A 27,199-nucleotide genomic window follows, 5' to 3' on the forward strand; every position below is an offset into this window, starting at 1 on the left:
AGTTTATCTAGCATTTCTGGATGTTGGAGTAGACCTGCTTTGAGTTCTCCAATCTGGCAAGTCTCAGGGAACAGAAGTGTCACACACATTGTTTTAAACCCCAGAAGATTTCATATGAAAATCTGCACTGCTGGCTTCCCTTGCTGGGAGACACAGAAGGGGAGACTGGACACTCTTTGGATCCGCAAGGCCCTCGTTGGCCACCAATGCATCCAGCTGGGCTCTCCGGCCGGCCGGTCTCCCGCACTCCTTCACCGCCGCCCCGCTCCGCCCTTTCCTAGCTGGGCCTGGGCTGCGCCCCTCCGACTCGGCCCCCTTCCTCGGGGCCGGCCGGGCGCGGGTCTTGCGGAGGCGGCCAGGCCGCACGGGTTCGGGCCCCAGCGGCCCGGGCGCGCGAGGAGCCACCTGTTGACCCAGCCGCGAGCAGTCCTGCGGTCAATGATTAACCGGCCGCGCAGCGCGCACCAGGAAACCCGAGCTGTCCGCGAGAGCGGGAGCCGGGCCCGACGGCGGCGGGAGGCGTGCAGCCTGGCTGGTCGCACCATGGACGCAGGTAAGGGCCGTGGGCCCGGTGCGCGCCCCCACCCCAGCCCGGCTCCCGGGAAAGGCGTGGGCGACCCCCACCCCGGGCCCCGAGGCTGGCTCCGCGGGGTCCCAACCTGGCCCTGCCCTGGACGCCTCTCCCTGCTGCCCGGGACTGGGGGAACCGGCGGCTGCCAGCGGCAAGTTTCGGGGACTTTGGCTGTGCCCCTCTCTGCAGGACAGGCGCCCCTGCGGGAGAGCTGGCGGCGGGCAACCCTCAGCTCGGCCCCCGGGCGGGCAGCAGGTGCCCCTGCAGTGGCGATCGGGGGGGGGCCGTGTCCCCCGCACCCCACGCCCGGTACTTCCTCTAGTAACTTTCTTCGCCCCTCTGGTCAGGCTGAAGTCCTTGGAGCGGGGGAGGGGCGACCCTGGCGGGGTTGGGGGGCAGAGACGGGGAGAGATGGGGAGAGCCCCTGCAGACTGAAACAGGGACCGAGGGAAGTGGGACGGGGGCGCGAGATACAGAGATGGACGGACTGGGTAGGGGGAGCGGGAAGGCCCCGCAACTTTGGCGTCCGCGGGGCAGCCAGCACTGGGGGCGGGGCGCGCTGATCCGAGAATTCCCTGGCCCCGGCCCTAACCTCGGGCGGGCCAGGGGCTGCTGGTGACGGCGGGGGGACGGAGCCGCGGACGGTGCGGTCTGCCTAACAACCCCCGCCTCCACCACCAACCTGGGGCGGGGGCGCCCCTAGGTCTCTTCTGCAAGGGGCTCCCAGGGGGTTGCTGTTGCCAAGAGGGACCGGGCCCCGCCTGGCTTTATCTGCCTCCGCCGCCCCAGACCTCCAGGAAGCGCCCCCTCTTCCCCACCCTCGAGCACCTCCCACCCGGCTCCCGGCCCCCCTTTTCTGGCTGGAATGTCCCGGCGAGGCTCAGGTGTCAAGAACTCGAGAACCCGAGGCCGCGGCGCGGCAGCCCGGCCAGCAAATGTATTTACTCTGCGGCCCTATCTCCGCGCCATCGGGCCAGGTATTTGTCCAGGCCGCCCGGGACAGCTGCGGTTTTTGTTATGATAACTGGGGCAGGGGCTGGCGTCTCCGCGGGGCGCTCGGTGCCCGAACTGGGGGGAGGGTGGGGAGGTTCAGGTTACAGCTGTGAACCTCAGCGAATAAGGCCCACCTGGGGCTCCCCTGGGACACTCCTGTAGGAGGCTCTCAAAGCAGAGCCTGGCCATGTGTCCACTAGTGTTATCTTTAAAGGATCCTTTTCTTGTCCCCATTTACACGTGAGAGAAGGGAGGATGGGGAGTTTAAATCTCTCAAATTCGCACAGATGACAAAGCTGGCTCTGTTTTTTTTTTTTTAAGACAACTGAGACACTCAACTTTAAAATAATTTTTTTGGCTGCGCTGGGTCTTCCTCCTGCTGGGGCTTTTCCTTGCAGGTGCCTGGGAGCTCTCATTGTGGCTGGGGGAGGAGGGGGTGCTACGCCTTTCTAGTTGTGGGGTGCCAGCTCTCTCTAGCTCTGGTGGCAGGCTCAGTTAGTTGCCCCGAGGTGGCATGCGGGATCTAGTTCCCTGACCAGGGATTGAATGCACAAGCCCTGCATTGCAAGGCAGATTCTTAACCGCTGGATCACCCTGGCTCAGGGTCATTGCAGACATAATTATTCTCAGGGCCTGGCACCTGATAAATGCTTCAAAACAGTAGCTGCTCACTTGAACATCTTCGTGGCAAAGCTTCATCCACTTAGCAGCCGTACAGGCACCTAACCTTGCTGAAATGATGGTATTTTGGTAGGATTTGTGGTACAGAATTGTATTTTTTCTGAAATATGGTCGATTTCCCGTGTTGTGTTAGTTTCGGTGTGATTCAGGTATATATCCGCTCTTTTTCAGATTTGTTTCCATTACAGTTTATTACAAAATACTGACTCTAGTTCCCTGTGCTATAGGTCCTTGTTGTTTATCTGTTTTATATATTAGGAGTTCATATGTTAATCCCAAACTCCTAATTTATCCCTCCCCCCCAATTCCTCTTTGGTAACCATAAGTTTGTTTTCTACGTCTGTGAGTCCATTTGTTTGTTGTCTGTTTTTGTAAATAAGTCCATTTGTATCATTTCTTAGATTCCACATGTAACTGATATATGATATTCGTCTCTGTCTGACTTACCCACTGAGTGTGATCATCTCTCCATCCATCCCGAATTGTATTTCTGAGGCTAGAACACTAGTCCACTGGAGTTGCCCAATGACAATGTGTGGGACTGAATGTCTGGCTGGCTGGGTGCCTCCACCTGGTTGCGTATTCAGAGGGTGATCTGGGGGCTTTGTGTACCAGGGGAGGTGGATTTTGGCTGAGAGCTTCCTAACTCATCTGCCCCACAGTGGCCCTTTTGTTGTTGTTGCCTTGATTATTTAAAACCTGCAGCCCTGGGTGGCTGGGTGGGTGAGGTTGAGAGCTGCCCTGGTGCCTCCCCCAGGAATATTTAGGCTAGCCCAGCCCTCCAACAGATCAACAACCCTGAAGCGCCCCCCCGCCCCGCACCCTCAGATCCTTCTGGAAGAGCCCAGCTCTCTGGGTCAAGCTTAGAAGTCACAGGTCTTGCTGATGTTGTGTGACCTCATTTCTCAATGGTTTTCATTTCCCCTGCCTCTTGCAGATTCCTCAGACTGGCCAGAACACCCTTCCAGTTTCTTCCAGCCACTTCCTAACCTCAGATCACGGACCCCGTCTTAGCTGAGGGTCCAAGCACTGTACAGCCACACACTCATCTCATTCCCACGATGACCCCGAGAGGTGGTGGTGTCCCCATTTTAAGGATGAGGAAACCGAGGAGGTGCTGGGTGGGGAAGCAGCCCAGGCAGTCTGGCTGCTGAGCCCGAGCTCCTGGTTGTGACCCAGACCCTCATCCCAGGGACCTCCCTGGCGGTCCAGTGGTTAGGACTCAGCATTTTCATGGCTGGGGCCTGGGTTCAATCCCTGGCCGGGGAACTGAGATCCTGTAAGTTGAGTGGCACCGCTAGGGGGGAAAAAAAAGACCCTCATCCCATATCCACCAGTCCAGCTCTGCCCCGGGCACTGAGGGAGGAGGGAAAAGAGGCGTGCGTGATTCACCCTGCCGCTCTTGCCAGCTCATTTCCCCTCCTCCCCTCCGGATGGGGTTGGGCTGGGTGCACCCCACTGCACCCACCAGTCCCCCCGCTTGTCTGTATCCATCTGGCGCTCTGCCTCCCTTCTGGCCCGGCCACTGCGGCCTCTCCCTTTATTCAGCCTCTGCCTGCTCCCCACTCTACTGCCCCCATCCCAGTCCTTCCTGCTCCCAGAGGAAACCTTCTGTATCAGTGATCAGTTGGCTTTTGTTGCGGAACAAACCAGCTCAGAACTTAGTGGTCTAATACAGCAGGCATGTGTTGTCAGGATCGTGTGGGTCTGCAGCGTGGGGCCGACTCCCTGGGGCTGAGTGGTCTGGGGACTGGCAAGACATTGCCTGTGGGTGCCCCCATTCTCCTCCTTGAGGCCGGTCCAGTGGGTGGCAGAAGGATTCCCAGGGGTGAGAGAGAGCAAGCCCCAGTGTGCAAGTGTTCAAAAGCATGTCTTTTTCTTTAAAGAATGTCATCACTTTATTTGGGGTATAATTGAAGTATACCAAGCTGCCTCTATTTAAAATCTGCGTTTTGATCAGTTTTGACATATTGTGCATCTCTCTTCAGCAATCAGTACATCAAAATAACAATCTTTTTTTTTTTTTTAATATTTATTTAACTGTACCAGGTCTTCACTGTGGCATGTGGGGTCTAGTTCCCTGACCAGGGATCGAACCTGCACACTCTGCATTGGGAGTTCAGAGTCTTAACCACTAGACCATAAGTCCCAAAATAACAGTCTTTACCCCCAAAAGTTTCCTTGTGCCCCTGGTAATCCCTTCCTGCGGCTATGGGTGGCTTTCTGTCCATCTCAATGGTACATTATTCTAGGATTTTATATACATGGAATCATATAGCCTGGACACTCTTCAATTGGCTGCCTGTCCGTGGCTTAATGATTTAGCGATCCATCCATGTGGGCTTCTGTGCATATACAGAGTTCATTCCTTTTTACTGCTGAGGAGTTGTAACTGTTAAACAAATTACAGGTGGTCCCCAACTACAAATTACAGATGGTTCAGTGGTCTGGTTTCCAACTTGACAGTTGTGTGAAGGTGACATGCATTTGGTAGAAACCGGACTTTGCTTTTTGAGTTCCGGTCGCCGCCGCCCTGGCAGCCTGCAGTCTGCTTCTGTCACAACGCTGGGGGTGGCAGGGCCGTGGCGCCCCGTCACCCACTGAACCACAAAGGTACATTGTAGCCATTCTGTACCCACTCAGCCATTCTATTTTTCACTTTCATTCCAGTGTTCAGTGACAGGAGATACTCACGCGCTTGATTGTCAAGTAGGCTTTGTGTTGGACAGTTTTGCCCGACTGTTGGCTGTTGTAAGTGTTCTGAGCAGATTTAAAGCAGGCTGGTCTAAGACTATGATGTTCTGGAGGTCAGTGTATTAGATACATTTTTTTTCCCCAACTGCATGGCTCGTGGGATCTTAGTTCCTCAACCAGGGATAGAACCCATGTCCTTGGGAGTGAAAGTGCAGAATCCGAATCACTGGACCACCGGGGAATTTCCCTAAATGCATTTTTGACTTAACAATATTTTCAACTTTTGATGGGTTTATCAGGGTACAAACCCCATTGTGAGTCGAGGAAGATCTGTACTCTCAACACTTAGGTGTTTTTTTTTTTTTAATATAATTTTATTTTGTGTTTGTTTATTTTTTGGCTTCATGGGATCATCTTGCAGGAGGGCTTTTCCCTAGTTGCAGAGAGCAAGGGCTGCTCTTCACTGCGGTGGACAGGCTTCTCATTGCAGCGCCTTCCGTTGCCGAGCAGCGGCTCTAGGGTGTGTGGGCTTCAGGAGTGGTGGCTCCCGGGCTCTAGAGCACAGGCCGGCTCAGTAGTTTTGGTGCACGGGCGGCACGTGGCATCTTCCCAGACAAGGGATTGAACCTGTGTCCTCTGCATTGGCAGGTGGATTCCTATCCACTGTGCCACCAGGGAAGTGCCCAGCACTTAAAGAAGCCACATTTTAAAGAACCCATATTTATTACCGTGCAGTCTGGGGTGGCTGGGTGGGGTGCCTGTGTCTTGAGTGTCTCCTGAGGTTGTAGTCAAGTCATCAGCTAGGATACAGTAACCCCAAGACTCAGCAGAGGCTGAAGCACTGCCTGCAAACTCACTGACCTGGTTGTCCTCAAATTTTGGTGCCTCATGGGTGGTTGGCTGTTGGACGAGGGCCTCAGCATCCTGCCATGTCACGTGGGCCTCTCCTATCACGGCTCATTTCCTTCTGGAGTCACCAGAGACACACGGCAACTGAGAAGAAGGCAGGAGCTTTTTAAAACCTAATCTCAGAAGCAGCCGCACACCTGCTGCCTTAGTCTCTTCACTGGAAGTCATGCGGGGGCTTCCCAGGTGGCGCTAGTGGTAAAGAACCCACCTGCCCCTGCAGGAGACGGAAGAGAGGGTGGGTTCGATCCCTGGGTCAGGAAGAGCCCTTGGAGAAGGAAATGGCAACCCACTCCAGGATTCTTGCCTGGAGAATCCCCATGGACAGAGGAGCCTGGTGGGCTACAGTCCATGGGGTCGCAAAGAGTCGGACACGACCGAAGGGACTGAGCATGCATTCGGGAACTTCCGTGATGGTCCAGTGGTGAAGAGTCTGCCTTGCAATGTGGGAGACACGGGTTCGATCCCTGGTGGGGAAACTAAGCTCTCACACGCGACTCCCAAGCCTTCATGCTCTGGAGCCAGCGCACCGCAGAGCTGTGAGCCCCAACAGAAGAGCTCGCACGAGGCGACTGTGACCCAGTGCAGCAGATAAATACATCGGGGTGTGTGTGTGTGTGTGTGTGTGTGTGTATTTTAAGTCACTCAGTGTGGTGGACACTCAAGGGGAGAGAATTATGTGTTTGGGGTCAGTGCTCCTAGAGGGTGCCTCCTGCAGGTGTAGTCCAGCGTATGGACATGGCACAATTGCTTTATCCATTAATTGGTTGTGGGCTCTTGGTTGTTTCCAGTTTGGGTCTATTGCAAACAGAGTTTTCTGTAAGCATTTGTGTGGTCATGTGTTGTTTATATTTCTCCAGTAAATGCCTAGGAGTGGAATAGCTGAATCTTGATGGCGTATGTAAGTTCAACTTTTTAAGAAATTGTCAAACTATTTCCCAAACTGGTTGTTACTGTTTTATTTTCCTATTTGCAGTGTTTGAAAGTTTCCATTGCTCTACATATTTGCTACAGCTTGCTAAGGTCAAGTTGGTTGGTTCTGTTTTTTTAATTTTAGCTATCCTAATGGGTGGTGATAGCTCGTGGCTTTAATTGGCATTTCTAATTTTTAAAATAATTTTACTTATTTGGCTGTGCTGGGTCTTCATTGCTGCGGGGGCTTTCTCTAGTTGCGACGCGCGGAGGCTGCTCTCTAGTCATGGCGTGCAGGCTTCTCATTGTGGTGGCTTCTCGTCGCAGAGCACAGGCTCCAGGGTGCTCGGACTTCAGTATTTGTGGCTCGTGGGCTCAGCAGTTGCAGCTCCCAGGCTCTGAAGCACAGACTCAATAGTTGTAGCTTAGTTGCTCCATGGCATTTGGGATCTTCCCAGATCAGGGATTGAACCTTTGTCTCCTGCATTCTTAACCCGTGAGCCACCAGGGAAAGCTGGCGTTTCTAATTTTGATGGCATTTCTGATAAGTAAGGACATGGAGCATCTTTTACATGCTTATTGGGCATTTGAATGTCTGCTTGGAAGTGTTTGCAAGTATTTTGTCCACTTTCTTATCGGGATATTTGCCTTATTATTGAGTTTGAGTTCTTTATACAGTGTTGATAGAACCCTTTGTCTGATAGATGTGATAAATTTTCTTCCACTCAATGACTTGCCTTTGTAATTCTTCAGTTCAGTCGCTCAGTCGTGTCCGACTCTTTGTGACCCCATGGACTGCAGCATGCCAGGCATCCCTGTCCATCACCAGCTCCCAGAGTTTGTTCAAACTCATGTCCATTGAATCGGTAATGCCATCCAACCATCTCATCCTCTGTCGTCCCCTTCTCCTCCCGCCTTCAATCTTTCCCACCATCAGGGTCTTTTCAAATGAGTCAGCTCTTCGCATCAGGTGGCCAAAGTATTGGAGTTCTTAGTAATGTCTTTAAAAAAAATATTTATTTGGCTGCGTGTGGTCTTGGTTGGGGCCTGCGGGATCTTGCGCTGTGGCACCCAGACTTTCTAGCTGTCGTGCGTGGGCTTCGTTGCTCCGTGGCTCGTGGGATCTTAGTTCCCCCACCAGGGATGGAATCTGTATCCCCCGCGTTGCAGGGCAGATTCTTAACCATCGGACCCCCCAGGGACATCTCTACAGCTCACACCTTGATGGGTTCTTTCTTCATGGTCGCCCAGTTCAGAATCACTTTTCCGTTTACCTCGTGACTTTATTTTTGGTCCGTGAATTCTTTAAGGTGTATTATTTAATTTTCAGATAGTTGATGTTTTCCTAGATACATCATTAGTATTCGTTTCTAATTCTCCTGTGGTCAGTTGGGATGCAGTTGGGATGATTTCAGTTCCTTTAACGTTGATTTGCTTTATGGCCCAGTATGTCTGTCTGTATGTCTGGTCTGTCTTGGTAAATATACGTTGTGTTCTCGAGAAGAATGGTATTTGCAGTTGCTGGGTACAGTATTCTATAAACATCTGCTGGATCAAGATGCTTCATAGTATTGTTCAGATTGTCCATGTGCTTACTGATGGTTTGTCTGGTTCTGTCAACTGATGGATGCAGGTATTAACATCTTCTGTAACTGTACATCTTGCACGTTTCTCTCTAACTCTTCCAACTTCTGTTTCGTGTAAATTGAAGCTCTGCTATTAGGTACATGTGTATTTATAATTGTTAACGTCCTCCTGGTAAATTATTCTTTTTATTATTAGTGTTTCTCTTTATTGCTGGTAATATGTTTTTTGTTTGTTTTGGCCACACCTTGCAGCTTGTGAGATTTAACCAGGGATTGAACCCAGGCGCATGGCAGTGAAAACACCGAGTCCTAACCATGGGACCACCAGAGAGCTACCTGGTGGTGGTCTTAGTCTGTTTAATGTGATCAAAAGAGCCCATTCCAGCCTTTTTTGCTGAGTTTGTGTGGCCTATCGTTTCCTACCCATTTATCACTTCTGAGTATTTTAAGTGTTGTCTCTTGTCATTTGCTTTGTAGGTCTTGGTTTTTATTTGTTATGTCAATCTCCGATTTTTAATTGGAAAGTTGAGATCAGCATTTATTGTAATCATTGATATGTTTTTAAATTATTGATATGATGTGTGTTAGTTGCTCAGTTGTGCCCAACTCTTTGAGACCCCGTGGACTGTAGCCCCCCAGGCTCCTCTGTCCGTGGAATTCTCCAGGCCAAAATACTGGAGTGGGTTGCCATGCCCTTCTCCAGGGGATCTTCCTGACCCAGGGATCAAACTCAGGTCTCCTGCATTGCAGGTGGAGGCTTCCCCTCCTGAGCCAGCAGGGGAGCCCATTGATACGATATTTAAGCTACTTTTATTGTTTCCACTTTGTGGCCTCTACTTTGTTCCTCTGGTTTCTACCCCCTTCACTCCTGTGCTGTGCCCGCTTCCCAGCTTTGTGGGTATTAATTTGAATATTTTTCTAGTATTCCACTGTAATTTATCTCTTGGTGTTTTGCTGCATAGTTTCCGGTTATCTTTTTAGTGGTTGTGCTGCTCCAACCAGGGTTCTCGGCCTCCTTCATCAGTGAAGTTGATCAGAGGTCAGACACAAAATTCAGGCAAGGCTTTATTGAGGGCCCTGCGGCGGGGCTGGGGGAGTGAGAGCGAGTAACAGGTTCCCTTGCTTCCTCACTTGCTGAAGAGGTGGACCAAGCTGCTTCCTTATATGGGGTGAGGGTAGGGGTGTCCAGGGTCTGGCTGGAGGGATGGCTTACGTGGCTTGCCCACTTCTTGGGTGGTTGTGTGTGCAGACGGCATGCACAGAACCATGCATCTGCTCCCAACCCTGCTCCCCAGGCTCTTCGAAACTGGCAGTTGGGTTGTTTGTTTTTAATCTCTTTGTATCTTTTTGTCCAGAATTTGCCCTAACTGCACATGCATGCTGTTATTTTTAGTCCCATATGGACTCTCTGTATTTTGTGGTTGGAGGAGAGGTGTGTCCAGGTGCAAGCATTGAAGCAAAGGGTCCCAGGTTCCAGGCCTGTCTCAGGTCTAAGGATTAAAATACATACCCAACTTCTCACAGTCTCCTTAGAATTAGTATTGTATCACTTTCAGTAAGGTGTAGAATCTTGTAAATTTATAGATCTCTTTACCTTCATCCCCATCGTTAAGCTTTTATAACTTTAATAAGTGTTATAGTTTTCACGTGTACACGTTGCAAACTCATCATAATATGTTATAATTTTGGCTTTCAACAGTCATACATTAGAGGATTTAAGAGGAAAAAATTATCTTTTATATTCACCCCAATTATTATACGTCTATAGTTCTTCCTTTATTTCTCAAGTTCCAAGTTCACCTCTGGTATTATTTCTTTTCAACCCAAAGAACTTTTTTTAACCTCTCTTACGGAAAGGCTCTGGTAAGGAATCCTGAGTTTTCTTCCATCTGAGAATGCCTTACTTGCGTAGGCAGAACTCTAAAGATGGTGCCTGCGTTTCCCTTCCCTAGCTATTCTGCCAAACACCAGTACAGGTGCTGCTGTGAAGGGATTTTTGCAGACAGAATTCAAGTCCCAAGTCAGTTGATCTTAAAGTACAGATTTTTCTGGATGGGTCTGACCCAGTCAAATGAGTCCTTTAAATGCAGAGATCTCTCTCTACCCAGTAGCAGAAGGGAAGACAGGGAGTTTTGAAGCATGAGAAGGATCTGATGTGCATTCCTGGCTTTAAAGATCGAGATGGTCATCTGGGAAGGGTGGTGAGCAGCCTGCAGGAACAGAGCCTCAGAGCCACGGAGCTAGAATTTGCCAACAACCCGAATGAACTTGGAGGTAGATTCTTCCTTTGAGGCCCATTCCACTTTACACCTGGATGAAGACCCTGAGTTGAGTCAGCTGGCTCTTCTGACCTACGGAACTATGAGCCAGGACATGAGTGTTTGGTAGTCTTTCCCCATTTAAAAAAGCTGTAAAACGCACATATCATAAAATGTACCATCTTAACAATTTTTCAGTGTACAGTTCGTGGCACTAAACGCATTTGCATTGTCGTGTAACCATCACCACCGTCCACCCCTGTATTTTCTTTCATCTTTCCAAACTGAAACTCTGTCCCCAATAAATAACAACTCTCCTCCTCACCCCTCATCCCCGGTTCCTGGTAACCACCATCCCCCTTTCTGAGTCTGGTCAGAAAACGAAGATCATGGCATCTGGTCCCATCACTTCATGGGAAATAGATGGGGAAACAGTGGAAACAGTGTCAGACTTTATTTTTCTGGGCTCCAAAATCACTGCAGATGGTGACTGCAGCCATGAAATTAAAAGACGCTTACTCCTTGGAAGGAAAGTTATGACCAACCTAGATAGCATATTCAAAAGCAGAGACATTACTTTGCCAACAAAGGTCCATCTAGTCAAGGCTATGGTTTTTCCTGTGGTCATGTATGGATGTGAGAGTTGGACTGTGAAGAAAGCTGAGCGCCAAAGAATTGATGCTTTTGAACTGTGGTGTTGATGAAGACTCTTGAGAGTCCCTTGGACTGCAAGGAGATCCAATCAGTCCATTCTGAAGGAGATCAGTCCTGGGTGTTCTTTGGAAGGAATGATGCTAAAGCTGAAACTTCAGTACTTTGGCCACCTCATGCGAAGAGTTGACTCATTGGAAAAGACTCGGATGCTGGGAGGGATTGGGGGCAGGAGGAGAAGGGGACGACAGAGGATGAGATGGCTGGATGGCATCACTGACTCGATGGACATGAGTTTGGGTGAACTCCAGGAGTTGGTGATGGACAGGGAGGCCTGGTGTGCTGCGATTCATGAAGTCGCGAAGAGTCGGACACAACTGAGCGACTGAACCAAACTGAAGGACCTCAGACAGTGGAGTCTTTTTGTGACTGGCTTATTGTACTTAGAATAATGTCTTTAAGTCTCTTCTGTGTTGTCAGAATTTCCTTCCTTTTAAAGGCCGAGTGATACGCAGTTGTGGGGGTAAGCCCCACTTTGCCCATTCATCGGTCGGTAGACCCTTGGGCTCCGCCTTTCAGTCTCGTGACCGGCGCTGCTGTGAACGTGGGTGCATAAGCATCTCTCCCCTGCTCTCAGTTCTTCTGGATGTGTCCCCAGAAGTGGAATTATTGGCTCCTGTGGAAATTACTTATTTTCTTTTTGGTTGCATTGCATGGGTTGTGGGATCTTAGTTTCCCAACCAGGGATTGGACCAGGGTCACAGCAGTGAAAAGTGCCAAGTCCCAACAACTGGACCACCAGGGAATTCTTTGGAAATGTGTACTTTTTTGAGGAATTGGCTTGTTTTCCACAGTGTCTGCACCATTTTACCTTCCCACTAACCGTGCACAAGGGTTCCAATTTCTCTACATCCTCGCCTCTGGGCTTTTGCTTCTTACAAATGTAGTCATTTTCACAGCTGTGAGGTGGATGGGCGTTGTATGCCCCTGCGTTTACGATAATTTGTGTACAGCAATAGAAGAGGCACATGTGCCTCCATCCTGAAGGACTTTTCCTTTAGATGTTGATTTCTGAGTTGAAGGTTTTCTCCATCAGCTGTTTAAGATGCTGATCCTCAGCTGTCTCTTGACTGTCTATGGAATTCAAATTGCTGTTCCCCTGTGTGTGTATGTGTGTGTATATATATAATGGGTCATTTTTCGCCGCCAGTTTTCAAGGCTTTGATGTTAAATCTTTTGGTTTTGAGAGTTTGGTGGTGGTGTTTTGGCTGCGCTGTGTGGCATGCGGGGATCTTTAGTTCCCTGACCAGGGGTCAGACCCGCAGTGCCTGTAATGGAAGCTCAGAGTCCCACCGCTGGACCGCCAGGGAGGTCCCCGAGAAGTTCGATGATGCTGTGTCTAGGGGGCTTTCTCCCGCAGAGTACCTGTTGTGGATATTTAGAGTTTTATGAATTTGTCTTTTACCACATGTGTAGTTAGCTGTTATTACTGCAAATGTATTTTCCCCAAAATCTGTCCTGGGACTTGACATGGAGTTAAGACCTTTTCCTGTTACCATAGGCCCCTGAAGCTCTATTCTTTTTTTCCTTAATCTCTGTCTGTAGGATTGGTGCTTCTTCAAACTCACTATTTTTTTCCCTGTCACCTCCATTTTAATATTGACATCAGTGAATTAAAAAAAATTCAGATATTATGTGTTGAAAATTTCTTGTTTCTTTTTTTAAATCCATGTCAAACATTCTAATTCTTTATTGAGAATGTTTTTCAAGTCTGTTTATCTTTGCTCATGGAGTTTGTTATAACAGTTGCCTTTTCTGATAACTCCAACACCTCGGGTAGACATATGTTGATTCTCTTTTCCCTTGAGGACTGGCCACATTTGCCTCATTCTTGGTATGGCGAATGATTTTTGGATTGGGTCCTGCACGCTGCATATATTATGTTGTATAAATTCTCAGTCCTAAAGGAAATCAACCCTGAGTATTCATTGGAAGAACTGATGCTGAAGCTCCAATATTTTGGTCTCCTGATGGGAAGAGCCAACTCATTGGAAGAGACCCTTCAATCTGGGAAAGATTGACAACAGAGGATGAGATGGTTGGAGGGCGCCACCGACTCAGTGGACATGAGTTTGAGCAAACTCTGGGAGATGATGAAGGACAGGGAAGCCTGGAGTGCTGCAGTCCATGGGGTTGCAAAGAGTCAGACACGACTTAGCGACTGAACAACAACAAATCCTAAGTCCTGTTATAGTTCCCTGGAAAGTCTTGAATTATTTTATTTGATGAAGCAATCAACCTAGGTGGTTTCAGATCGCTAGTTGGTGTGCCTTCTATAAGTAGCATTTCCAATCTTGGTCCAGTTTTCTGGGTTTTTTATTTGAGGTGCAATTGGCATTACATTACTGTAGTATCAGGCGTACAATGTAATGATTCAATATCTGTATACAGTGTATAATGATCACCGTACGAAGAAAATTGTTTTCTTGTGATGAGAACTTTTAAGAATCAGTCCCCTAGCTACGTTCAAATATGTTGTTGGTTCAGTTGCTAAGTCATGTCTGACTCTGATCCCATGGACTGCAGTACCCCAGGCTTCCCTGTCCTTCACTGTCTCCTGGAGTTTGCTAAAACTTGGGTCCATTGAGTCCATGATGCCATTCAACTGTCTCATTCTCTGTCGCCCCTTTCTCCTGCCCTCAATCTTTTCGAGCATCAGGGTCTTTTCCAATGAAAGAGACAGCTCTTTGCATCAGGTGGCCAAAGTATTGGCGTTTCGGCTTGAGCATCAGTGCTTCCAATGAATATTCAGGGTTGATTTCCTTTAGGATTGACTGGTTTGATCTCCTTGCTGTCCAAGGGGTTCTCAAGTCTTCTCCAGCATCATATTTCAAAAGCATCAATTCTTTGGTGCTCTGCCTTCTTTATGGTCCAGCTCTCACATTCATACATGACTACTGGAAAAACCATGGCTTTGACTATCCAGACCTTTGTGGGCAAAGCAACATCTCTGCTTTTTAATACGCTAAGTTTGTCATAGCTTCTTTTCCAAGGATTGAGTGTCTTTTAATTTCATGGCTGCAGTCACCGTCCACCATGATTTTGAAGCCCAAGAAAATAAAGTCTGTCACTGTTTCAATTTTTTCCTCATCTATTTGCCATGAACTGACGGGACCAGATGGCATGATCTTAGTTTTTTGAATGTTGAGTTTTAAGCCAGCTTTTCCACTCTTTTCTTTCACCCTCCTTAAGAGGCTCTTTAGTTCTTCTTTGCTTTCAGCCATAAGGGTGGTATCATCTGCATATATGAAGTTGTTGATATTTCTCCCGGCAATCTTGATTCTAGCTTGTGCTTCATCCTGCCTGGCATTTCTCATGATGTACTCTGCATATATAAGTTAAATTAGCAGGGTGACAGTATATAGCCTTGAGATACACCTTTCCCAGTTTTGAACCAGTCTATTATTCCATGTCTGGTTCTAACTGTTGCTTCTTGACCTGCATACAGGTTTCTCAGGAAGCAGGTAAGGTGGTCTGGTATTCCCATCTCTTTCAGAATTTCCCCCAGTTTGTCATGATCCACACAGTCAAAGGCTTTAGCCTAGTCAATGAAGCAGAAGTAGATGTTTTTCTGGAATTCGCTTGCTTTCTCTATGATCCAGTGGATATTGACAATTTGATCTCTGGTTCCTCTGCCTTTTCTAAATCCCAGTTATACATCTGGAAGTTCTCGGTTCACGTACTGTTGAAGCCTAGCTTGAAGGATTTTGAGCATTACCTTGCTAGATGTGAAATGAGCTCAATTGTGCAGTACTTTGAATATTCTTTGGCATTTCCCTTCTTTGGGGTTGGAATGAAAACTGACTGTTTGCAGTCTTGTGGCCATTGCTGAGTTCCAAATTTGCTGGCATATTGAGTGCAGCACTTCAACAGCAGCATCTTTTATGATTTGAAATAGCTCAGCTGTAATCCCATCACCCTCACTAAAGCTTCTAAGGCCCACTTGACTTTGCATTCCAGGATGTCTGGCTGTAGGTGAGTGGCCACACCATGGTGGTTATCTGGGTCATGAAGATGTTTTTCGTATAGTTCTTCTGTGTATTCTTGCCACCTCTTCTTTATCTCTTCTGCTTCTGTTAGATCCTTGCCATTTCTGTCCTTTATTGAGCCAATCTTTGTATGAAATGTTCCCTTGGTATCTCCAATTTCCTTGCAAAGATCTCTAGTCTTTCCCATTCTATTGTTTTCTTCTATTTCTTTGCACTGTTCACTTAAGAAGGCTTTCTTATCTCTCCCGGCTGTTCTCTGGAACTCTGCATTCAGTTGGGTATATCTTTCCCTTTCTCCTTTATAGTATTATTAGAGATTCACCATGCTATACACTACATCTCCAGGACTTATTTGTTTTATAACTGAATTTATACCTTTTGACCCCCTCCGCTGATTTTGCTCACCCCCATCCCCATTTCAGACAACCACCGATCTGTTCTCTGTATCCATGAACTCGGCTTTGTTTTTTTCCGATTCCACATGTGAGTGAGATCGTGCACTATTTCTCTTTCTCTGTCTGACTTATTTCACTTGACATAATACTTTCAAGGTCCATCCACATTATTGCACATGGTAAGATTTCATTCTTTCTTAGTGGCTGAATAATATTGTAAGTGTGTATAACATATTTCAAGGCAAGATTTTTGTTAATATATTTACACACATACACACACACACATCATTTTCTTTATCTGTTCATCCATCAGTGGATACTTAGCTTGTCTTAACTACTGAAAATAATGCTGCAATGAACATGTTGAATGCATATAGCTTTTTGAGTTAGTGGATTTTTTTTTTTTTTTCCTTCAAAGACCCAGATCGGAATTTCTGAGTCATACAGTAGTTCTTGGCTTCCTTGGTGGCTCAGTTGCTAAAGAGTCTGCCTGCAGTGTGGGAGACCTGGGTTTGATCCCTGGGTTGTGAAGATCCCCTGGAGAAGAGAAAGGCTACCCACTCTAGTATTCTTGCTTGGAGAATCCCATGGACAGAGAAGCCCGGTGGGCTACAGTCCATGGGGTCACAAAGAGTCTGACATGACTGCGTGACTAACTTTTTTTTTTTTTTTTACAGTAGTTCTATTTTTAATTTTTTTCAGGACTCTCTATACTGTTTTCCCTAGTGGTCACACCAATTTACACTCCCACCAATAGTGCATGCACATGGGTTTTCTTTTTTCTACTTCTTCGCCAACACTTGTTATTTCTCTGCTTTTCGATGACAGCCATTCTGACAGGGGTGAGGTTTGATTTGCATTTCCCTGATCAAGCATCTTTTCAAGGTACCTTTCAGGCCCTCTGTATGTCTTTGGAAAATGTCTGCTCAGATCCTCTGCTCGATTTTTAATTGTAGGTTTATTTTTTGCTATTGAATTATATGTGTTTTTATAAATACACTTTGGATATCAACCCATATAAAACACATGATTTGCAAATATTTTCTCCTATTCAGCAGGTTGCCAGTTCATTTTGTTGCTGGTTTTCCTTGACCTGCAGAAACTTGTTAGTTTGATGTTGTTCCAGCTTGTGTGTTCTGGCTTTAGTTGCCTTTGCTTCTGGCTTCAAGGGGACTTCCCTGGTGGCTCAGATGGTAAAGCATCTGCCTACAATGTGGGAGACCCGGGTTCAATCCCTGGGCCAGGAAGGTCTCCTGGAGAAGGAAACGGCAACCCACTCCAGTATTCTTGCCTGGAAAATCCCATGGACAGAGGAGTCTGGTAGGCTATAGTCCGTGGGGTCACAAAGAGTCGGACATGACTGAGTGACTTCACTCACTTGGCTTCAAATGTAAAAAAAAAAAATGTCATTGTCAAGACTAATATCAAGAAGCTTACTGCCTGTGTTTTCTTTTGGGAATTTTATGGTTTCAGGTCTTACATTCAAGTCTTTAATCCATTTTGAGTTAAATTTGGGGTATTGTGTTGGTTTATGGGTATGGTGTGGTGTAGTAGGCAGAATGTACTGTTGAATCTTGTTTGTTAATATTTCCTTGTTGAGGATTTTTACATCGTATTTATCAGGGATACTGGTTTGTATTTTCCTTGTGGCATCCTTTTCTGATTTTGGTATCAAGGTAACGTTGGCTTCATAAAATGAGTTTGGAAGTGTTTTCTCCTCTCTTAGTTTTTCATATAGTTTGAGGATTGGTATTGATTCTTAGGGTGCTTGGTAGCCATCTGGTCTTAGAGTTCTATTTGTTGCAAGGGTCTTGATTACTGATTCTCCTTCGTTCAGTAAGCAGTCTGTTCAGGTTTTTTTCTTTATGATTCAGGGGGTTGAGCTGTGTGTCTAGGAATTTGCTTGTCCTCTGGGTTGTCGGATTTGTTGGCGTGTAATTGTTCGTGGTCTGCAGGAACCACTGGATTTCTGTGGTATTGGTGGTAAATGTGTCCTCTTTCGTTTTTAATTTTATTTGAATCTTTTTTTTCCTTAGTCTAGCTAAATATTTGTCCATTTTGTTTATCTTTTCAAAGAAGCAGCTTTTAGTTTTATTAATATTTTCTATTGTCTTTTTAGTCTCTATTTCTACTCTGGTCTTTGTTATTTCCTAACTTCTAGCTTTGGGCGTCATTGTTCTAGTTCCCTGAGGTGTAAATTTAGAATATTTATGAGACTTCTGATGTTGTATAGGCATTTATTTTTATGAGCTTTGCTGCAGCTCAAGTGTTGGTCTGTTCTATCCATTTTCATTTGTCTGAAGGTATTTTTGATTTCTACTTTGACCCATTGGTTGCTCAACAGCATGTTGTTTCATCTCTGTGAATCTTCCAGTTTTCTTCCTATAATTGATTTCTTGTTGGCAAAGATGCTTGGTGGGATTTCAATCTTCTGAAGTTTAGACAGGCTTACTTTGTAGCCTACTATGAACTATCCTGAAGGATGTTCCATATACACTTGATAAGAATATGTATTCTGTTTATTTGGATATACATTCTGGATATGTGTGTTTGAGTTTATCTGGTCTAACATGTCCTTTAAGGTTGCTGTTTCCTTATATATTTTTTTAATCTGGGTGATTTATCCATTGACGTAAGGTGGATATCAAGGTTCCCTATTATTGTATTGCTATCAATTTCTTTCTTTAGGTCTGTTATTATTTGCTTTTATACTTAGGCACTCCTATGTTGTGTTCAAGGCAAATTGGAAGTGGTCAAACAGGAGATGGCAAGAGTGAACATTGACATTCTAGGAATCAGTGAACTAAAATGGACTGGAATGGGTGAATTTAACTCAGATGGCCATTATGTCTACTAGTGAGGGCAGGAATCCCTTAGAAGAAATGGAGTAGCCATCATGGTCAACAAGAGTCCAAAATGCAGTACTTGGATGAGATCTCAAAAAACGACAGAATGATCTCTGTTCGTTTCCAAGGCAAACCATTCAATATCACAGTAATCCAAGTCTATGCCCCAACCAGTAACGCTGAAGAAGCTGAAGTTGAACGGTTCTATGAAGACCTACAAGACCTTTTAGAACTAACACCCAAAAAAGAAGTCCTTTTCATTATAGGGGACTGGAATGCAAAAGTAGGAAGTCAAGAAACACCTGGAGTAACAGGCAAATTTGGCCTTGGAATACGGAATGAAGCAGGGCAAAGACTAATAGAGTTTTGCCAAGAGAACGCACTGGTCATAGCAAACACCCTCTTCCAACAACACAAGAGAAGACTCTATACATGGACATCACCAGATGGTCAACACTGAAATCAGATTGATTCTATTCTTTGCAGCCAAAGATGGAGAAGCTCTATACAGTCAGCAAAAACAAGACCAGGAGCTGACTGTGGCTCAGACCATGAACTCCTTATTGCCAAATTCAGACTTAAATTGAAGAAAGTAGGGAAAACCACTAGACCATTCAGGTATGACCTAAATCAAATCCCTTATGATTATACAGTGGAAGTGAGAAATAGATTTAAGGGCCTAGATCTGATAGATAGAGTGCCTGATGAACTATGGAATGAGGTTCGTGACATTGTACAGAAGACAGGGATCAAGACCATCCCCATGGAAAAGAAATGCAAAAAAGCAAAATGGCTGTCTGGGGAGGCCTTACAAATAGCTGTGAAAAGAAGAGAAGCGAAAAGCAAAGGAGAAAAGGAAAGATATAAGCATCTGAATGCAGAGTTCCAAAGAATAGCAAGGAGAGATAAGAAAGCCTTCTTCAGCGATCAATGCAAAGAAATAGAGGAAAACAACAGAATGGGAAAGACTAGAGATCTCTTCAAGAATATTAGAGATACCAAGGGAACATTTCATGCAAAGATGGGCTCGATAAAGGACAGAAATGGTATGGACCTAACAGAAGCAGAAAATATTAAGAAGAGGTGGCAAGAATACACAGGAGAACTGTACAAAAAAGATCTTCAGGACCCAGATAATCACGATGGTGTGATCACTGACCTAGAGCAAGACATCCTGGAATGTGAAGTCAAGTGGGCCTTAGAAAGCATCACTATGAACAAAGCTAGTGGAGGTGATGGAATTCCAGTGGAGCTATTTCAAATCCTGAAAGATGATGCTGTGAAAGTGCTGCACTCAATATGCCAGCAAATCTGGAAAACTCAGCAGTGCCCACAGGAGTGGAAAAGGTCAGTTTTCATTCCAATCCCAACAAAAGGCAATGCCAAAGAATGCTCAAACTACCACACAACTGCACTCATTTCACACGCTAGTAAAGTAATGCTCAAAATTCTCCAAGCCAGGCTTCAGCAATACGTGAACCGTGAACTTCCAGATGTTCAAGCTGGTTTTAGAAAAGGCAGAGGAACCAGAGATCCAATTGCCAACATCTACTGGATCATCGAAAAAGCAAGAGAGTTCCAAAAAAACGCCTATTTCTGCTTTATTGACTATGCCAAAGCCTTTGACTGTGTGGATCACAATAAACTGTGGAAAATTCTGAAAGAGATGGGAATACCAGACCACCTGACCTGCCTCTTGAGAAACCTATATGCAGGTCAGAAAGCAACAGTTAAAATTGGACATGGAACAACAGACTGGTTCCAAATAGGAAAGGGAGTGCGTCAAGGCTGTATATTGTCACCCTGCTTATTTAACTTCTATGCAGAGTACATCATGAGAAACGCTGGGCTGGAAGAAGCACAAGCTGGAATCAAGATTGCCCGGAGAAATATCAATAACCTCAGATATGCAGATGACACCACCCTTATGGTAGAAAGTGAAGAGGAACTAAAAAGCCTCTTGATGAAAGTGAAAGTGGAGAGTGAAAAAGTTGGCTTGAAGCTCAACATTCAGAAAATGAAGATCATGGCATCCGGTCCCATCACTTCATGGGAAATAGATGGGGAAACGTGTCAGACTTTATTTTTTTGGGCTCCAAAATATCTGCAGATGGTGACTGCAGCCATGAAATTAAAAGACACTTACTCTTTGGAAGGAAAGTTATGACCAACCTAGATAGCATATTCAAAAGCAGAGACATTACTTTGCCAGCAAAGGTCCGTCTAGTCAAGGCTATGGTTTTTCCAGTGGTCATGTATGGATGTGAGAGTTGGACTGTGAAGAAGGCTGAGTGCCGAAGAATTGATGCTTTTGAACTGTGGTGTTGGAGAAGACTCTTGAGAGTCCTTGGACTGCAAGGAGATTCAACCAGTCCATTCTGAAGGAGATCAGCCCTGGGATTTCTTTGGAAGGAATGATGCTAAAGCTGAAACTCCAGTACTTTGGCCACCTCATGCGAAGAGTTGACTCATTGGAAAAGACTCTGATGCTGGGAGGGATTGAGGGCAGGAGGAGAAGGGGACGACAGAGGATGAGATAGCTGGATGGCATCACCGACTCGATAGACGTGAGTCTGAGTGAACTTTGGGAGTTGGTGATGGACAGGGAGGCCTGACGTGCTGCGATTCATGGGGTCGCAAAGAGTCGGACACGACTGAGCGACTGAACTGAACTGATGTTGTGTGATATAAATTCACAGATGTCATATCTTGTTGGATTTGAGCCCTTTGTCATTTTGTAATACCTTTTTTGTTTCTTATTACAGTTTTTATTTTATAGTCTCTTTTTGTTATATAAGTATAGCTACCTCAGGCTTTTAGGTTCCTATTCTTTTTTGGTCTGTGTGTGTGGTCTGCAGACTTAACATCTGCAGTGAGTCTCTTATAGACAGAATATCTTGTCTTTTTATCCATTCAGCCACTCCATGTCTTTTGGAAAATTTAAGTAGCAGCAGCAGCAAAGTAATTGCTAGGTATGCACCAATCTGTGATTTTGTTCATTGTTTTCTGGCTGTTTTTCTGGTCCAGTTTTTAAAGTCTTCCTTATGCAGGTCTAGGTCTGTACCCTACACATGCATCTTGAGGGTAAGTCTAGGACTGGTGTGGATCCATTCTAAGATGACTGACTTCCTGGATGTGAGATTTTCAGGAGTAAAGCCCAGGACGTCCTGGGCAAGCTGATATACATTGGTCACCCCAGTTCACACACAGAACTAGGGGACTCAGAACCCCTCTGAAGGTACTTCTCTAGGGTTTCCCTACCCTCTCCCTTCTGCAGGGGCCGTCTCCTGGTTCCTCTGGTCAGAATGACAGAGTTTATCGTGGAGTTTTAGCTGCCTGGTCATGTAGTTCTGGGGCTGGAGCTTTGAGCTTTGAAGGAAATGAGAGGGGAAAACAGGCAGTTCACCCCCTTTATAGTCACTTCTGTGTTTTGAATACACTCCATAGTCTGCCTACTTTTGTCCACTCTTCAGGGTCTCCTTTTATATTTTGTCTAGCATTTTTAGATCAGCAGGAGAGAGAGGCTTTTAAAAACTGGTAAAATGTGTAAGATTTACCATCTGAGCCATTTATAAGTTCAGGGGCATTTAGTGCGTTCACGTTATTGGGCAGCCATCATTATCACCTCCCTCCAGAAGGCGTTCATCCTCCCAGATGGAACTATCCCCACTGATACCCGAACTTCTCATCCCTCCCAGCCCCTGGTAATGTTGGAAGATGCAGGTTTTTAAAGCCGGTGTTCGCAAGATGTTTATTAATGTTTCGTTGGCCAAAGCAAGTCACATGGCCAAGTCCAGCCTGAAGGGGATAGAGAAACAGGAGGAGCGGCCCGGGTGGCCGTGTGGACTGGAAGCGCGAGCACCTGTGTGGGTCTCAGGAGAAGCTGTGAGTGAGACCCTGGCCGCTGGGAGGAGGTGGGTGGGAATTCTCAGGGGCTCAGTACTCCTGCTGTTGGGATCCCTCCCCTAGGGAATCCTGACCTCTGATTTCACCCACCTGCTGTATGGGCAGTGGGAGTGGGAGGGATGGGGGCGAGGCTGGGGGTGGGAGTGGGATTTCAGCAAGGCTCCCCCACCCTCAGCAGCGCTGTGCAGTTATGCCTGTTTTCTTTTTCTCTCTGCCTTCTATGACCCCTAAAGACACTCAGGAAATGAACTTCAAAGCCACACCCTGGGATGCCCACCCAGGTCCAGACCGGGGGTGGGGGGTGGGGTCCTGCCCCAGCCCCCTTCCAGCCTGTTCCTCCAGGACCGGAGGCCTGGAGGGGCTCAGCTGGTCAGGACGCTCTCAGGGGGTGCAGGGGGGCACCTTCAGGACTTGTTGGGACCGGCTGGGGCGCCCGCAGTTTATTGAGTGGATGCTGGAGGTCAGGGCCAGGCCTGGAAGGCAACTGAAAGCCCCTCTTCGGGCTCCTGGGTGGCCTTCTCTCCACCCAATGTTCCTTGGCTGCTCCGTTCCCCTCCCCGACCCCGTTCAGGTCTCTGTTCCTTCTCCGCCTCAGTAGGCTCTTGGCCCTTAATGACCTCCTGTCTCTCCCTGGTCCTTGGGTAGCCAGGTCCAGTGACTCCAGAGCGGAGAATCTGATTGGCTCAGCCCATCCTCTCAGACCAGCTCCCATTGGACGGTGTCTCAGCCTATGAGGGGGCTGCCCTGGGCTGAAGCATCTGCCTTGGTTCCATCCGCCAGGGCATCAGGGCCCTGGGGGCAGGACCACGACCCTGCAGGTGCAATCAAGGGGGGCACGGCCTGCCTTCCATCCCGCTGGCCATTTGTACTGGCTGTGTGGCCGCCAGGAAGGCGCGTCCCCTTTCTGAGCCCTGGTTATCGTGTCCCCTTGTTGCACTTTGGATAGAGCTTCAAGGGTGCAGGGTTGGGGAGGCCTGAGTGCGGGGTTCGGGGCAGTCAGGGTCGGCACGGTCACTGTGACTCTCTCCTTGGAGGGGCTGTGTTCTGGGGTCTGTGAGGAGGACTCCCTCCTAGCCCGGCAGCCTTTTGGAGGCTCACTGCCTCTGCCGTTTCTTCCCAGGAGCGGACGCGAAAGGGGGCGGCGGCCCCGTGGTCCCTGAGGACCCTGCGCGCCCCGGGCTCCCGCAGCTCCCGCGCCGCCCGCAGCTCCTGGAGGAGGACCAAGCGCCCAGCGAGGAAGCGGCCGCCGCGGATGGAGGGGACGCCACGGCACCAGAGGGACCCCCGGGCGACCCCCCGGCTGAGGCGTCCGCGGCGCCCCCAGCCCAGGCCCAGGCCGTGGCCGCGGGCGAGGCCCTGCAGATACCCAAGGCAGCGGCCGGTGGGGTCCCCAACATCGGCTTCGTGGGCGAGCCGCCGCCCTACGCGCCGCCAGACCCCAAGGCCGCGCACCTGCTCTACCCGCCGCCCTTCCCGCCGCCGGTGCTCTTCCCGCCTGCGCCGGCCGCCCCGGCCCTGTACCCGCCGCCCGCACCGCTCTTCCCTGCGCCTACTGCGCAGCCGCTCTTCGCGACCTTCCCGGTGGTGAGTCAGCCCGTGGGGACCCCGTCTCCCCCAGCCACCGTTACAGAGCACATGGCTGTGCCCCGGAGGCGCAACAGAAAGGGGCTTCCTCCGCCTAGGGAGTGGGCGAGCCTGGGCGGCCTTGCAGGAGCCGGGGGTCATTTGAGCTGGGTTCTGCGGGTTGAATAGGAATGTTCAGGGAGAGGCTAGGAGAGCCCAGCACAGGCATTGCAGGGTGGCCAAGGCTGGTGCATCCTGCGAGTGAGGGTGGTTGGTCCAACTTATTGAGGAGTAGATAGGAAGAGGTGGGGGTTCCATTGTGAGGGACCCCAGGGCCTTTGGTAGGGGATGAGTTGATATAGATTTTTAGAAAAACCCTGGCTGCCTGTGGAGGAGAGCTTTGAGGTCTCCCCACCCCCTTGGGAACAGTGGAGGACATGGAGACCCTGGTGGCTGCAGCCTGGACTGAGCAATCTGTAGAGGCAGAACCTGGAGGATTCCGGGGGCTGCGTGACAGGTGGGGGTGCTTAGTGGGCAGGAATGGGGCCTTGCTCCCCAGGCTGCCTGCAGCCTGGCTGGGTGAGGCTGGGAGGTGGCTGGAGTGACAGGTCCATGGCTGTCGCTGACCATGTCCTCATCATGGTGTCTGGAGGCTATGGCCCGCTCTCTTACCACGCCGTGGCCTCTTCCCCTGTAGTACAACAGCCCCGTGGCAGGCGTGCCAGCCCCGGCTCCGGCGGAACACAGGCCCCTGCCCAAGGACTACATGATGGAGTCTGTGCTGGTGACCCTCTTCTGCTGCCTGCTCACCGGGCTCATCGCCATTGTCTACTCCCATGAGGTAGGAGGGCGTGGGGGGTACCCTGGTGCAGCCTCTAGGCCTGCTGTGCCCAGGTCCCCAGTGTTCCCCCCACCCCCGAGAAGGCTGGCAGAATTGGGAGATCAGTGCCCAGTTCTCTGGGGTCCTGGCCCCCTCCTCTGCTGTCTCTTCCACTTACCACTCAAGATCTGCTCTAGAAACAGTTCACATTGGGGGTGTGAATGATTAAGGTCCAGGGGACTGCCCATCCCGTGGGGCTTGTGTTTCAACTTAGATTTTTTAAAACATAATTTTATTTAATTTGGGCTCTGGTGGGTCTTTGTTGTTGCAGGGGCTCCTCTCGTTATGGAGTGCCCAGGCTCTAGAGCACACGCCAGTAGTGTGGCACATGGGCCCACTTGCTCCATGGCATGTGGGATCTTCCCAGATCGGGATCGAACCCACGTCTTCTGCATTGGAAGGCGGATTCTATACCATGGAGCCACCAGGGAAGCAGCAGGGGCTTGTGTTTAATCTGTCCATCTGCTCGTTTATTCTACCCACCCACCTCTGTCTGTCCTTCCCAGCTACCCATCTCTCCGTTCACCCGCTACCCACCTTTCCATCCACCATCTGTCTAGTCTCCATCTATTCATCCACCCACCCCATTCATCTGTTAACCCGTCTGTCCACTCAGCCATCCGCCTGTCTGTCCATCCACCATCCGCCCACCTGCCTTCTTGATAACACCCTTTCTTCTTCCTCCCTTCCCACCATTCCTGACCTTGACTCGGCCCTGGGGACTCGACATGAGGCTGTCCTAATAGTAGGAAGGCCCTGGGGCTTCTGCTCAAGGCTGACCTGATAAGAGCCCTGATGTCCCCCGGAGGTCAGACTTCCCGGTTGTAAGCAAGATGGGACCGGGGCAGGGGGGCTGAGTGAGGACCGGGCCCCTCGGAGGTGCGATTCTAGAGGCTGCTGCCTGCTGGTCAGTTCTGGCTCCGCGACCAGCTGCGGGGCCCTGGGGTGGGTCACTTAACCTCTCTGAGCCTTTGTTTGCTCATCTTCAAAGAGGGGCCAACAATGATACTGAACTCTGGGTTGTTGTGCGGATGGTGAGGGATGGAGCCTGGAGTGCGGATGTGGGTCAGGCCTGCGGCCAGTGCCTGGGAGCTGGCCACTACCGCCTCGATTGCTGCTGCTCCCGCGTGAGCCATGGCCTGGACAAGCCCCCAACCGCCTCGCAGGGTCAGCTGTCCAGTCTGTGCGCTGGGGCCGGGTGGGCTCTGGGGTGTCGCCGGGAGGGACCACGGGGTCTGGGCCCACTGACTGCTCCTCTGGTCTCGTTGCAGACCCGCGCAGCCCTGGCCCGGGGGGACCTGGCCCAGGCTCAGGAGGCCTCTCGCAAGGCCCGCTCGCTGGTGCTCTTCAGCCTGCTCTTCGGGGTCTTCGTGTCCACCAGCTGGGTTATCTACGTGGTGGTCGCGCTCTACCTGCCTTGAGGGCTGCTGGCTCCCTCGGGGACTCTGGGTCCTCAGCCAGGCTCCTCCTGTGGACTTGAATTCCCGCCAGCGGCCACCTGTCACCTAGAGGGGACCCAGGTGGGGGGCTGGAAGACGGTGGGCTCTGCAGTCCATGGGACCCCTATGGCTGGGCCTCGGCGTCCTGGCCTGAGGGGGCCCCAGTGCCCCGGTGGCTCCAGCTGGGGGACAGGGGCCAGTGCCCCCATGCCCAGGCCTTCTCCTGACCCTGAGGGACCAGCGCCCTCCTCTCCTCAGAGCCACTGGCAAGGACGTTGCCACCTCTGGCCGCCCGTGCCTCCAGGGCCAAGCTGCCCGGCTCTCGCCCTCCCTGTGGGAGCTGAGAAGAGCAGCCTCCCCTCTCCTGGGTCGCTCCTGCCCGACCCGGGAAGCAGCCTCTCTCTCTCCTGCTGACCCCTCGCCCCAAAGCCCAGGCCACAGTGTCCAGTCAGTGAACTTACAGCAACACGCCGGGCGGGGCGTCTTGTGGCTGCTTTGGGGGTGTTGCTGGTCCTGGTCCCTTCGGGGGCTTTGGGGTTCCCCCCTCCTGTCCCTCCGGGATGCTGTTCTCTGCCCATGCTGCCGTGGTGTCTGACTCGTGCACATGGGCTGGAGCAGGGCGGGAATTTCTGTCGGGTCTTCCCTGGCCAAAGGTGACAGGAGAGCGGGGACGTCCACCCACATGGAGAAGAGGAGGGGACCTCGGCAGAGTCACGAAGGTGGACAGCTCCGGGGGGCTCTCTGAGCGCCCACTGGGTGCTAGTCACCTCCCTGGCACCCGCCAGGACCAGGAGCTGAAGCAGGAGCACATCCCGTCTCAATCCTTGGGATGCTTCCGGAGCCCGGGAGATGTGGATGCAGAAGAGAGG

The 27,199-nt window shown here is 49.4% G+C and overlaps 1 protein-coding gene across 1 annotated transcript; it reads left to right on the plus strand.

Moving 5' to 3' along the window:
- The first annotated feature begins 404 nt into the window (after positions 1–404).
- On the plus strand, positions 405–26,405 carry PRRT1B (proline rich transmembrane protein 1B). Its single transcript, XM_055541455.1, has 4 exons — positions 405–553; positions 23,569–24,032; positions 24,709–24,852; positions 26,163–26,405. Exons 1-4 carry the CDS (start codon positions 439–441, stop codon positions 26,310–26,312), a joined length of 873 nt encoding a protein of 290 aa, XP_055397430.1. The 5' UTR covers positions 405–438; the 3' UTR covers positions 26,313–26,405.
- The last annotated feature ends 794 nt before the right edge of the window (positions 26,406–27,199 follow it).

This window comes from Bubalus kerabau, chromosome 11, assembly GCF_029407905.1.
Source record: "Bubalus kerabau isolate K-KA32 ecotype Philippines breed swamp buffalo chromosome 11, PCC_UOA_SB_1v2, whole genome shotgun sequence".
NCBI classification, from domain to species: Eukaryota; Metazoa; Chordata; class Mammalia; order Artiodactyla; family Bovidae; genus Bubalus; species Bubalus kerabau.

Bases quoted from the DNA above. Each gene is read 5' to 3' on its own strand.
- PRRT1B (XM_055541455.1), top strand. From the start codon at position 439: ATGATTAACCGGCCGCGCAGCGCGCACCAGGAAACCCGAGCTGTCCGC. The intron at 554-23,568 runs GTAAGGGCCGTG...GTTTCTTCCCAG, and splicing joins TGGTCGCACCATGGACGCAG to GAGCGGACGCGAAAGGGGGC. The intron at 24,853-26,162 runs GTAGGAGGGCGT...GTCTCGTTGCAG, and splicing joins CCATTGTCTACTCCCATGAG to ACCCGCGCAGCCCTGGCCCG.